Genomic DNA, 14,143 nt, shown 5'->3' on the forward strand with positions numbered 1-14,143 from the left:
CAGAGAAGGTTACCAGCTAGAATTTGCCGTCCCAGTAGGAAACGCGGTTTGGAGTCTCGATGCGGCACTGCCGTCAAGCGGGCAGCAGTATACGAACCTTGCAGGTGTTGCTGAAGCTCGGAGCGGTGGTTCCGGTTCCTTCCGCCAAACATTGCTGCAGACGCTACTTCATCTATTTTGTGGTTCCTCGAAAAGGCGGGTCGTTCAGACCTATCCTCGACTTAATGCAGAGTCAACAAGGCCTTAGGAGTGCGACACTTCCGCATGGAAACCCTGCGCTCTGTCATTGCGGCGGTACAGCCACGAGAGTTTCTCACGTCTCTGGACCTCAAGGAAGCGTACTTGTATACTCCCATCTGGCTGCCGCATCAGCGGTTTCTCCGGTTTGCGGTATTGAGCCAATTCCAGTTTCGCGCCTTGCTTTTCGGCCTGGCGACTGCCCCTCGGACCTTTTTCCAAGGTCATGGTGGTAGTGGCTGCCTTTCTCAGGCGAGAGGGTATCAGAGTTCACCCTTATCTCGACGACTGGCTCATCAGAGCGGATTCGGCAGACGAGAGTCGAATTGCCACAGCCAGAGTTGTTACAGTTCTTCAGACTCTGGGCTGGGTAGTCAATATGCCCAAAGTCACCTGACCCCCTCTGTCTCTCGAGTATTTGGGGGTCCGGTTCGACACGGCTTTGGGGTTCATTTTTCTTCCGACAGGCAGGCGGCTCAAGATTCAGAATCAGGTCCGCCTGCTCCTGCGGATGTCTCGCCCTCGAGCTTCAGACTTTGTTCAGTTCCTAGGATCGATGATGGCCACCATAGAGGTGGTTCCCTGGGCGAAAGCTCACATGAGACCACTGCAGTTTGCTCTGCTTCAGCAATGGTCTTCGATTTCCCAGGAATACCAACGCAGACTACGGTGGCTTCCTGTGGCCCAGCGCAGTATGGATTGGTGGCTTTCCGACAGCAGGCTGCGGCATTGGATGCCACTGGCTCTTCCTTTTTGGTGTCTGGTGATAACGGATGCCAGCCTTTCGGGCTGGGGAGCCCATTGCCGGGGACGCAAAGCTCAGGGTCTGTGGTCCACTGCGGAAGCGGGATGGTCCATCAATCGCTTGGAACCGAGAGCGATATTTCAGGCTCTTCTGGCCTTCCACAGGACGCTGAAGGGTCTTTTTGTCCGAGTTCTGTCGGACAACACGACAGCAGTGGCCTACATCAATCACCAGGGCGGCACTCAGTTCAGGGCCCCTGGCTGCGGAGGCGTCTCAGATCTGCGACTGGGCCCGAGCGCCACCTAGAGCTGCTGTCCGCGGCTCACACATCCGGTCAGAGCAATGTGCAAGCCGATTTCCTCAGCAGACATCAAATGGACCCGGCAGAATGGGAAATGGTAGACAAAGTTTTTCTTCAGATTTGTGCCAAATGGGGGGACTCCAGGCTTGGATCTCACGGCGTCAAGCGTAAACGCCAAAGTCCCTCACTTTTCAGCAGAAGGAGAGATCCTCGCTCGGCAGGGTTGGATGCTCTGGCTCAACCTTGGCCTTTGGGCCTCCTGTATGTGTTCCCTCCTTGGCCCTTGATAGGGCGAGATCTACTTTGGATTCGTCTGCACCGAGGATTGTGATTCTCATCGCCCCGGATTGGCCAAGGTGCCATGGTACGCGTATCTCCGGCAGATGCTGGTGGACACGCCTCTTCCTTTGCCTCGGGTTCCAAACCTGTTAGTTCAGGGTCCAGTGACTATGCAAGATCGTTGCCGCTTTGGTCTTATGGTCTGGCTCTTGAGAGGGCGCAATTGAGGGACAAGGGCTATTCTAATCAGATTATTGCCACGCTCTTGCAGGCTGGCAGGCGGTCTACCTCTGCGACTTATGCTCGGATCTGGCGCACTTTTGAGGCATGGTGTATGCCAAAGTCTAGCTTGCCGACTCTGGCGACAGTCTCGCTCTTGCTGGACTTTTTGCAGGACGGGCTACAAAAGGGCCTGGCCTACAGTTCCCTTCGAGTTCAAGTGGCAGCGTTGGCCTGCTTCCGGGGGAATGTCTCCGGATTGTCCCTTGCTGCTCATCGGATATTCTCAGTTTTCTCAGAGGGGCGCTTCGTCTCCGTCCTCCTCTGCGGTTGCCTTGTCCAGCTTGGAACCTGGGGCTCGTGTTGAAAGGCGCTCCAGCGATCTCCGTTTGAGCCTCTTAAAATGGGCTTCTGAGAAGGATGTGACTCTCAAGACGGGGGTTTCCGGCGTGTAAGGTCATTATAGCCCGATGGCTTAAGGAACTCATTTTTTTGGCTTATCTGCTTTCAGGGCGGTCGCTGCCTGAAGCGTTTAAAGCGCACTCTGAGGGCAATGTCCTCTTCGTGGGCTGAAACGGGTGTTTTTTTTCTCTTCAGGAGATCTGTCGTGCGGGTACCTGGGCTTCTCAGCTCTCTTCGTGCGGCATTACAGGCTGGATGTAGCAGCATGGCAGGATGCACGTTTTGGAGTGCAAGTGCTTGCTCGCATAGTTGCCTGTTCCCACCCTACTTAGGGAGTGCTTTGGTACATCCCATCAGTTAATGGATTCATCTGCTGTTGATGACAAGGAAGGGAAAATTAGGTTCTTACCTTGATAATTTTCTTTCCTTTAGTCACAGCAGATGAATCCATGATTCCTCCCTGTCTGACTTTAGTTTTTGTACAGATGTTGCATACAACATTGTGCCTCATCAGGAGTACTTGAAGACAAGCTATCAGAGTTTCTACATGCTGTTTTTATTGCGGGAGGTTGATAACGTCCCTCCTTTGTTTGGTTATTGCCCTGGTTCAGGAGCGTTTGTTCTCTGTGAGGGAAATTTGTTATATTGCCTTTTTATTCACTCTCCTTTGGAAATTTCATATTTTTATTTTTATTTATTTTTTTTTTTTTGTTACATTTGTACCCCGCGCTATCCCACTCATGGCAGGCTCAATGCGGCTTACATGGGGCAATGGAGGGTTAAGTGACTTGCCCAGAGTCACAAGGAGCTGCCTGTGCCGGGAATCGAACTCAGTTCCTCAGTTCCCCAGGACCAAGTCCACCACCCTAACCACTAGGCCACTCCTCCACTACTGAAGGCAGAGGGGGTTGGGCATCCTAGAACACCATGTGCTTTCAGTGTTCTCTATCTCCACCTGCTGGTAGGTGGATACAACCCATCAATGGATTCATCTGCTGTGACTAAAAGAAATTATCAAGGTAAGAACCTAATTTTCCCATATATGGGGAGACATTTCTGCAGATAAAATTGTGTTTACTCATGGAAATGGGCTCTTTGAAATTGCCACTCCAAATGTTTCATTCCACAGCACATACTTTAACCTGCATTTGTAGTCTCAGCAGTCTTCTTTAACAGTACTTGCTAATTATAGTCTGAGAACAGAGTAGATCTCCTTTGGGAACAGGCACCGATTGCTTGAATGTAGGATTCAGGCCGGACAGTTGCACCTGCTCTGAGTTTCACCACTTGATAATGAGATATAGCAGGGTCTGAAAATCGCTGCCACTGTAACATGACTCATGCAGCAGCTACGCTTTTTCCTTCAATGACAAGCCAATTTTCTCTTTGTTTTGCAGAAGTCCATCGAATCTGAAACTGTGAAGACCTCAGAAGTGCTAAGAAAGAAACTTGAGGAGTTAAGCGGTACAGTCAAAGAGGTGTCCTTCCTCGTATTCATTCTCAAGAATTGTAAAGCATCTTTTCCAGGTTAAAAATGTGTTGGGTCCTCAATTCACTGTAAAAAGAGGGTCGCTTTATTAAAAATAAATTTAAAAAGACACATTGGTAAGTTAACAAAGAATTACATTCCTTGTATTCCAAAAGAGAGAGTACTTGATTTAGTGCAGAATGTTATTGGTCCTGTTAGACTGAGTCAGGAGCCAGAATAGAGAGACCCTGATGCAGTTAGATAACAGCGGTCAAAAACAAGGTAAAGCTTTAGCAGTATTGCCCCGGTCTAGAACAGTATTAACAGCTGAAATGGAACAGGAACTGGAGACTGTAGTGGTTAGGTCCAGTTTTGTACAATTTCATAGAAAAATCTATGCGTGTGTATTAATAACAAACACACAGAACAGGCTGAATTAGTGCAAGTAGGAAAATAGTGATTAAAAGCAGGAATCTGCGAAGCTTCAGCCCTGGCTGCTATTGTCTCGGCAATTTTTTATATACATGTAAGAACATAAGAGTAGCCATGTATAGTGAAGTAAAACATAACATAGTAAATGATGGCAGATAAAGACTTGGTCCATCCAGTCTGCCCAACAGTACAACTTTTTGTGAGAGTATCTTTAAGTCAGGAAGAGCTAAAAACTTGAAAGGGGAGGGTTCCTTAGGACATTTAAATATCAAACCTGTTTCCCTTTGATATTGCTATTTCCTAAGGAAGCTGGTAAAATTTGCCTCAGATGTCTTTCTCACCACCCGAACATATAATAGGTGTGCTGTTAGCCTGAGGCATAGGTATGGATTGAATCTTTTCTGATATTTTGTACTGAAATATTGATATGGGTTTGGACCTTTAATGACCAATCTTAGCACAGGATTTCTGCTGGCCTTCATGTAATTACAAACCAAACATCTTGAGAATATCAGTGGAGCAGACACACTGAGAGCACTTGTTTCCTTTTTTGTGGCCTGGGTTTTCTCTTCCTTTTTTTGTGGTTCAGGCTCAATCAGAACAGGCCCCTGTTTAGTTATGGCACTTTTAAAAAAATCCCCCTTCCAACTTGGTTCAGCCATCAAACTGTAGATGCCTCCAGAGCCTGGCTTTCATGGGGCCTACATCTGACCATTGAGTAGTGTTGTTGAGCAAAAACCTGAGAGACCCTGCTTAGGAGCAATGGGTGCTGTCTCTGCAGAGCCGACCCAGGAATCAAACCCAGGTCGCCAGCATGATGTGCACACCAATGTTGCAGCATCCCTGGCTGGCCTTTAGAAATGGACTTGGAAGTAACAGAATCATGGGGGTTCCTTTTCATTTATCCTTGCCCTTTTCTTACAGAGTTTAGATGAAGTCGGTAAGAGTGATATTGGCAGAAAAATAAAGGAAGGAGTGGAAGAAGCAGCAAAAACAGCAAAGCAGTCGGCAGAGTCCGTTTCCAAAGGTGGAGAGAAACTTGGCAAGTCTGCAGCGTTCAAAGCCATTTCACAGGTAAATAGCACTGAGACCTCTGACTCTTCCAGTGCCATGTACTCTGACCTATAGCATCAGTTTGAACTGCTTTCTAACCATATGTAAAACTCAGCTGTAAAATCCAGAGCTAGATGGACAGGAAAAATAAAACAATGGTGTAATGTCCTATTCTGCTCTAACTTTTTTTGAAAAGTGACCTATTACTGCGAAGTGTGAAAGCCTCAACCATGTGCGCTAATATTTAAGAAAAATGTACTTCTCTGAGCAAAACTGTAAATCACAGCTGAATTGCAGAAATGACGACGGACCCATAATATAGAGGCAATTTTGTAAATAGAGTAAGGTTTATCCTGGTACCTTGCCTGAATTTTATGAAAAGGTCCATGTCCTTATCTTGTTGATGGTTCTGCTGCTGCTTCTCATTTCTGTAGTGTTACTTGTTGTACATAGCGTTGTACAGATACCCATTAGAAAGAGTTCCTTCTCCATAGAGCTTACAGTGGAGACAACACACACAAAAGCTTTCAGGAAATTCATTTATATTTTTAAACATGGTTCATTTTACAAGCCTGTGATCAAAATGTGCCAGACTTTAAGGTTCGCCTCAAAAAAGTAAAATTCTAGGTGAGCCTTAAAATATGGCCAGAGGGGGACACAGTACACAGGATAGAAAGTGCAGAGTAGAGATGCAGTGATGGAGAAGGACATGAACATAGATAAAAACAGCTTGCCTGATGAACGTGGTGGGGTGCATGGAGAAGACAACTGTACAGAATGACCTGAAGTAAAGCAAGCACTCTGGTCTGTACCATGCTACTGTAAGGTTTTGATGAGGAGGTAAGGAAGGAGGTTTCCAGTGACTTAATTTTACAGTACTTTGACAAAAGAAAAACAGATGGCATGCTCAACTGGATTACATAGGGGTCAATTCAAGAAAGGCTTAGTTAGGTACCAAACTTTTGTGTGCAAATTTTATAATGGCAATTAATACATAACTGCCATTCTATTATGTAGCTTCCCATTATTCCAGAACCTGTGGGATAGTTATCTCAGCTCAGTTTTCAGTTCTCTATCTCCATCTGTCTTGGCATCCAGTCCAACCCCTCAGTATTTTCTATCTCCAGCAGGTGTACAGACACAATTTTCATCCTCTGGTTCTGCTCCTGGTCCAGTTGGTCATCTGGTTCCTAGTTGAGCTTTGTGGCTCACTTGAGTCTGCACTGCAGAGTCATATCTGAAGGTCTTCAGATCCCTGTCTCTGCTGCCCTACAATTTTACTTCTTCCCTCCTTTCACCTCTCCCCTGTTTCTTGTGGAGCTGTCCTTTTCCAGCACAACAACCTGGCTGCCGAGACTTCAGCAGTGGCCTCGTGAGACTTTAGAGGACATCTTGCAAGGCCACTGCATGTAGTCTCGGCAGACATTTTAAACAAGCGGTGGTAGCGAGACGGATCAGCAGCAGCGATCAGGAAAGAATGGGGACCTTTCCTGCCACAAAGCAAGCCACTAGACCACCAAGGTGACTTCAGGTATGTGCAGGGAGGGCACCCAGGGCTGGAGGGGTGGAGGATGCAGAGTTTAGGTGCAGGGAAGAGGGGAAAATGGAGTAAGGAGATTAGATTGAGAACAGGAGATGGTACGAGGCTATCTAGTTCAATGTGTTGAAGCCAGTAGGCGGAGATTGCTGCCACACTGGTTCACCCAAAATAATAGCAGATGCTATTGAAAACAATAGCAAAAGATTTTTAGAAATAAGGGACTGCCTATGAATGGTCCATCTGTAAAAAGTCAAAAGCTGTTACAGTTGGTAGGCAGTGCCTTAAAAGGTGGAGGACAAAAGATTTTTTTTTCTTATTTGACAGCTTTTTAATGTATTTGAAAGCTTCCCATATGTAGATCATGAAATAAAAAATGGATATCACTAAAACAGCTTCAAAAATTATTTTAGCTGGTTGAAACAGCACTAATAAAGGCTGTGTTTTGTGCTCATTTTTCTACACTGTTCTATACAATACAGTAATACATAGCCAAATTTAATTGAGGATAACCTGTTTACTTGTGGTTCATCTTAACTGTTATAATCTGCCTTTGGAAGCTTGGTGTGTTAAAGATTGGAAATAAAATTAAACTCTCCTTTCATTGGGGCACACGGAATCACATCTTCACCTCATCTCTTTTGTACAAATGGATTATTCTGTTTTGAGCATGTTTTAGGGACTAGTGGTTTCCATAAATAAATATTTCATGCAGATCTCTTTCTAAGTGAAGGGGGGCAGCAAGGTGTCTGCAGTGCGGTAGGGGCTGGGATGGAGGGAACTTACTTCCAGCAAGGATGGGTTAGATTCCTGTGGAGACAGGTTTGATTTCTGTCCCCGTGCAACACTCTAGTCCAAAATGGTACCTTAATTTAGTCCTTTGGGCTCTTCAGAAGTCTCCTTTTGAGCAACTCCAGAAGGCCTCCTTAAAAGATCTTACACTAAAGACAGCGTTCTTGGTGGCTGTTGCATCGGCATGTAGAGTTTTGGAGCTTCGGGCTCTCTTGTCGAGATCCCTTTCTTCGCTTTTCAGAGGTAGGGGAGTGGCCTTCCTGTGCACAGTTCCTTCCTTTCTTCTGAAAGTGGTATCAGCATTTCATCTCAGCCAATCTGTGGAGCTTCCGTCTTTGAGAGAGGACTTAAGAGGCTCAATATTTTTTTCTTGATGTGCGTAGTGTGTTCATTAGATATCTGTAAGTCACAAATGAGTTTCGCAAATCGGACACTGTGCTTTTTGATAAATAGAGGCTTGGCACCTCATGGCTTCCCAGCCCACAATTGCTAGACGGCTGAAGGAGATTATCACATCATCTTATTTGCTTACAGGGAAGTAGGCTCCTCAAGACTTGCGGGCTCATTTTACAGGGCATACAGCAACATCCTGAATGGAAATTACCTTATTGTCTCTGGTGAATATTTGCAAGGCAGTGACATGGTCACCACTGCATACCTTTGCCAAGCACTACAGGGTGGATGTTGTGGAGCACTCGGATGCCAGTTTTGGGGCTGCCATCCTCAGGGTGGCAGCGCCAGGATCCCACTCAACTCTAGGGATTGCTTTTGAACATCCCACAGGTTATGGAATAGTGGGAAGCTATGTAGTGAAAGAGAAATTAGGTCTTACCTGATGATTTTCTTTCCATTAGTCCTTCCCACTATTCCAGAGGTGCCCCCCCCCCCCCCCAAGGTGTCAGTTGATGCAAAGTCATGGGTCAGCCTTGCATTGTGCTTCCTGCATATCTCTTGTTCTCTACAAGTTGTCCAGAGATGAGAGAGGTGCACACGTTTGCTCTTCTGGTTAGTTTAAGGTTGTTATGTTTGTTCTGAGTTTCTCCTTACTGCTTTTGTATGTAAATGCTGTGGAGCTGGACTGGATGCCAAGCGAGAGATTTTTCGGTTCAGTTTTCAGTTCTCTATCTCCATCTGCTGGTTGATGGACACAACTATCCCACAGGTTCTGGAAAAGAAAATGTTCAGGTAAGACCTAATTTCTCCTTATAGAATACTAGCGAAAGTTGGCATTGATGTGCCAACATTTCAACATGACCACTTATGCATCTGTGGCAGGTGTAAATGCGTACGCCTAAATTTGATGCCTTGTATGTGTAACGGCAGTATTCTAAAATGTGCACACTAGAATAGGTGGAATGCCCATGACCCATACATGTTCCTTTCACGTGAATGACCCCTTTGCAATTACTCGCTAGACAATTTACACACGCACTCTGTAGAATAGGGTCATAATTAATGTGCATAGCTGCAAGTTGGTATTAGTTAAGGCCAGTTATTGATAATTATCTTTAAGCACCAATAAGGGCCAATTATGTGCATAAGTCGTACTATTCTGTAACTATGCACATGCCCTTTATAGAGTTAGAGAGTTAACCTACAGCAGTCTGGAAGGGATTGGAAAATGGAAGAAAAGATGCTCAGCATGAAATGAAGCTGAAGATGGTTTGACAGATGATCAAGACAGATGAGTCAGGTAACAAGGGCCAGGTTTAGCATAAAAATACTGCAGATCACTGAGATGACACAGTTTTGAATCAGCATATTAATTTATTGCAATTGGAGAGAGAAAAATTCCACAATACAGTGCAGTGAAAATGAGGGGCAAAAGCTATACAGTTCATGTTCTACAAGTTTTTTTTTATTTTATTTTCCTTCAGAACTTGTACAATTTACACAAAGATAAAGGAAAATATAAAGAAAATTACGTATCAAAACAAAAAAAAAAAAAAAACCCAAATAGAAAACATATTAAAGCCAACATCATGGAGAAAATGAGAAACATCACAAAACTGGAGTAAATTCTAAGAGGTCAGTATTAAGCCTGCGGCGTTCAGCGGTTTATAAACCGCTTCCAGCCATGAGCTGACCTATACCTGGACATTCAATGCCGGGGCATGCTTCGCTCCCGACACTGAATATCTGGGTATGTCAGCTGACCTAGATTTTAATCAGACGTCTGTTGATATTTAGACCAGTGCCTGGTTAACTCTACACTTAAAGTTACCTGTTTTGCTGTGCTAACGTTGTGCTTACTTAGCCAGTCGCTCTGCCCTGACTCCGTCCCCACCCTGCCCCTAACCTGGTTAGCAGTGATACTCAGCGGCACTAAAGTGCCGCTGAATATTGACAGCTGGCTAGCTCAGTGGGGTCTAACTAGTAGGAGCTGTTTTGACTATCTACTCCTAAATTGTAAACAGATACCCAAAACTTGCCCTATTGAAGTTCACAAAAGAAACTACAACAAAGAAGAAAAAGCTAGGTCATTCCAAAATTTCTAGTATTCTTTCCTTATGGAGGAGACTTGTCCTTGAGAAAATTCTCCAAATGAGAAGGATCTGCATCTAGTGCCTGGTAGCTAAACAAATGTTTATAGGGGAATAAAAACAAAAAAACTGCCCATAACTAAAACACGAGGTTTCAACTGAAGTAACAGCTTTTGTCATACCTGTTAGCTCTAGATATATTAGGAAATATTGTTGTTTTGGGACTAGAAAACGTATGCCTAGTGGTTAGGGTGGTGGACATTGGTCCTGAGGAACTGAGTTTGATTCCCACCTCAGGCACAGGCAGCTCCTTGTGACTCTGGGCAAGTCACTTAACCCTCCATTGCCCCATGTAAGCCACATTGAGCCTGCCATGAGTGGGAAAGTTTGGGGTACAAATGTAACAAAAATAAATAAAAATAAATCTTTCTTAGGAAAATAATCTTTCAATATATCTATATATGTTGTCCACCTCGGTGGTTAGTTACCACCAAAAAGGTTCTAGTTGAAATTTCACCTACTGAGGACTCCAGAAAGTTGGTCAAATCCAAACTCCTGGGAGATTCCCGAGTCAGATGATCAACATCGGTATCAGCAACAAAGACCTAGAAGACGCATAAAACATTCTAGAAAAGGCCACGGTATCTGCATTAACAAGCAACAAAGCTTCCTTTAGATATTTCCTAAATAAAATAGTGGATGGAAGACGACATTCGAATTTTAGGAAAATTCAAAAATCTAAGATTCTGTGCCCTACGGGTTTATGGTTTATTAAACTTAATATATTGCTTTTTGAACAGCATAACAGAGCAATTCACAATCCAAAATAGATCGTAACCAGAAACAGAAAAGAACACCGTAATTTAGGAACTGCAGAGATTATGGAATCTGCCCCCAGATCCCGGCATTTTCCATAACCTCATTTTGTTTATATAGCAAAAGACTGTTCTTAACAAAAGATACAGCAGCTACTTGAACCATTGCTGTCTGCAGTTCTCCAGTGAGTAGACCAATGCGCAAAAATGGATCAGGATCAAGGCTGGAGTGGGCTTCCACAGCAGCTCCAGTAGTTGGGAAGTAGGACCAGGGCTGGGCAGACTTCTTCATGATTAAACACTAGTATACTTAATCCCATAGAAGTAGAATCTGTGCAGAGTACCAGATTCGACTCTGGCCACCTTCTTGGGCAGACTGGTTGGACCATGCTGGTCTTTATCAGCTGACATTTGCTATGTTGTGATATCATCTTGCCCCTGAAACAGATAAGGAGAACTGAACAGTCTGCACCAAAGTATTTTGCAAAGAGGAATCTATGTGAAAGACTAATCTCCAAATATCATTCAGTGATACTTCAGTAGAGGAAATTACGTCAAAGGTGTAGAGTCTCCTGCAACAAACTTCAATTTTGAAATTGGAACTGGCTTAGGAGTAGTAAAGGAACAGAACTTTAAAGAGGAGGAAACCAGAGTGGAGGGGGCCAGCACTCACTTATTAGAATGACTTAAAACTGATGGCAAGGGAGAAGCCCTAATAATCGGGCTGAGGAACACCCCGGATAGCAAGGAAACAGATTCCTATCTAAGACATTCACTACAGAAGCTACACTATTAGGCTTGCAGAAACTATGTATAGGATCAGTTAAAGAAACAGTAGTGCCTGAACCAGAAGCAGTTACCTTAGCTTTATTCTTCCTTTCCCCCATCACCAAGAGCAGAATGACTGGCCCTGAAGCACGAGGCATAGGCTCGCAGCCGTGTTGCAACAGGGCTTGATTTTATACAGGAGCTGACGGTGTGTGATATCACTGTTGGGGCAGAGCAACTTCTGCTTGGTTCAGTGACAACTGCTCCTACTACACCAGGAGTTTTCCCAGCAACATCACCAGTGGCTCAGCTCAGGACCTCCAGATCTGAAGCATCTCTCTGCTCCCTGTTCACAAGTATTTTTGGTTGTACAGCTCTCCTTGTCCCCTTTTCTAGAATTCCAGAAGTTGCAGAACATTTATTTTTTTGTGACATAAAAAGGCACACCGTTTCAAAATTGTTCCAGCAAACTCGGAAGGGGGGGGGGGGGGGGGGGGGTTGAGGCGTATTTTCAAAGCACTTAGCCTTAGCCCTACGTACTGAAAAATCTGGGCCATGAATGAGTAATTTTGGGGAGTGGATAAAATAGATGTTATCCCAGGGTAGAAACACAAGTCTCTTTCTAGGAATGTGCTTTCTAAGCAGAGTTCATGTGCTTAGTTCATGTGCCTTGATAGGTTCCTGCTGTATGGGTTTGGCATTTTATTCCTCTATGGTATGATCCTGTTTTCCATATCTGTGATCTTGCAGGGGGTTGAATCGGTTAAGAAAGAGATTGATGAGAGCGTGCTTGGCCAGACTGGTCCTTACAGAGCCCCGGAGACCCTGAGAAAGAGAACTGAATTTTCCACAGACAAATCCAAAGAGGAGAAAGTGTTTGAAGCCAACGAGTATGTATGAGAGCGATTTGGGAATGTGCAGTGTGGTGGGAAAAAGTCTCCTGTCTCTAGGGATGTATATATTAACATTACATTTTATTTTTCTTTAAACCTGGCAGTTTTCCTGTTGCTCCTATGGGTTCCAGCTCAATAAGAACCAGAGCTGGTACCTGACACCATGAACTTACATTCACAACTACCCAGATATATTCCCCTTATTTTCTAAACCCCTCCCAACTTACTGAGCCCCCACTGATTGCAGTAACTGATCTTGGCTGGGGACCATGCAAAAAAGCGGCAAGAACTAATTTCTTATCAACTTACAGTCCTTGTGATGTAGGGCAAGTCACTTCCCCCTCATTTTCCTTAGGTACAGAACTGAGGGGTCCTTTTACTAAAGCTTAGCACGTGCTAAGTGCCAAGCTTCATTAAAAGCTTGTGAAAACTCCTGCTGACTTATCTATTATGGGATGTAATAAAAAGAACTAGTTACATAAAGAATTAATCATTAATTTGGGATGGAGTTGAGATGCAAAAGGATCTCCCTTGCCAGGATTTCTTCCATAACATTACAAGCATAGATGACTTGGAGTGGAGGAGTAGCCTAGTGGTTAGTGCAGTGGGCTTTGATCCTGGGGAACTGAGTTCAGTTCCCACTGCAGCTCCTTGTGACTCTGGGCAAATCACTTAACCCTCCATTGCCCCTGGTACAAAATAAGTACCTGAATATATGTAAACCGCTTTGAATGTAGTTGCAAAAACCTCAGAAAGGCGGTATATCAAGTCCCATTTCCCTTCCCCCCTGCCTTCCTCCCCCCCCCCCCCCCCCCCCTTACACACACACACATTCACCCCATGGGCTGTGAGAATTGTGTCTAATATCCTAGCTGTCCTGGCTGAGGATGGATGATTTGAGCAAGAATGCTGTGCACTGCCAGTGGCCCAGCCCAGTGTAGTGTATTCACTTATCTATTTCTGTTATCTATATTCTGCTTTACTTTCATCTTATATTCACCTATCAAGCACCACTTCCTTCTTCCCGGGTTGTGTCCTTTGTAAGTTCTCTCTTAGCAGAATGGGTTCAGTGGTGAGACTCTGGGGCATGCAGGCCAAAGAGAGGGCAAAATCTGCTAGACTTGGTGAGGCTCTCTGAGCCTTGGAATTGGTGACATGGTAATCATGGAAGGGCATTTTCGAAAGAAATGTCCAAGTTGCGGTTTGGACGTCCTTGCAAAATGGCGAAATCCAGGGGCAGGGAAACCTGTTTTTTTAAAAAAAAAGATGGACGCCCATCTTTCGTTTCGAAAATATCATCAGAGATGTCCAAATCCTTAAATTTTGGACGTCCCTAGACATGGACATTTCTGACTTTCGGCGATTTTTGAAACCAAAGACATCCATGTCCTAATGCAAGCCATTTGGAGGTGGTAGGAGCCAGCATTTGTAGTGCATTGGTCCCCCTGACATGCCAGGACACCAACCAGGCACCCTAGGGGGCACTGCAGTGGACTTCATAAAATGCTCCCAGGAGCATAGTTCCCTTACCTTGTGTGCGGAGCCCCCCAAACCCCGCCAAAACCCACTACCCACAGCTATACACCACTACCATAGCCCTTATGGGTGAAGGGGGGGCACCTATATATGGGTACAGTGGGTTTGTGGTGGGTTTTGGAGAGCTAAATGTAACAGGTAGGGGGGTATGGGCCTGGGTCCGCCTGTTTGAAGTGCACTGCA

At 44.9% G+C, this 14,143-nt stretch overlaps 1 protein-coding gene across 1 annotated transcript in view; it reads left to right on the forward strand.

The window, feature by feature from the left end:
• Positions 1-14,143, forward strand: part of LOC115480959 (mitochondrial import inner membrane translocase subunit TIM44-like) — a 78,633-nt gene that overhangs the window by 11,204 nt on the left and 53,286 nt on the right. Inside the window, 3 exon segments of the mRNA XM_030219943.1 lie at positions 3,581-3,661; positions 5,008-5,157; positions 12,282-12,421. Of these exon segments, the coding sequence (XP_030075803.1) occupies positions 3,581-3,661; positions 5,008-5,157; positions 12,282-12,421 (371 nt within the window).

The sequence above is a fragment of the Microcaecilia unicolor genome, chromosome 11 (assembly GCF_901765095.1).
Source record: "Microcaecilia unicolor chromosome 11, aMicUni1.1, whole genome shotgun sequence".
Lineage (NCBI taxonomy): Eukaryota > Metazoa > Chordata > Amphibia > Gymnophiona > Siphonopidae > Microcaecilia > Microcaecilia unicolor.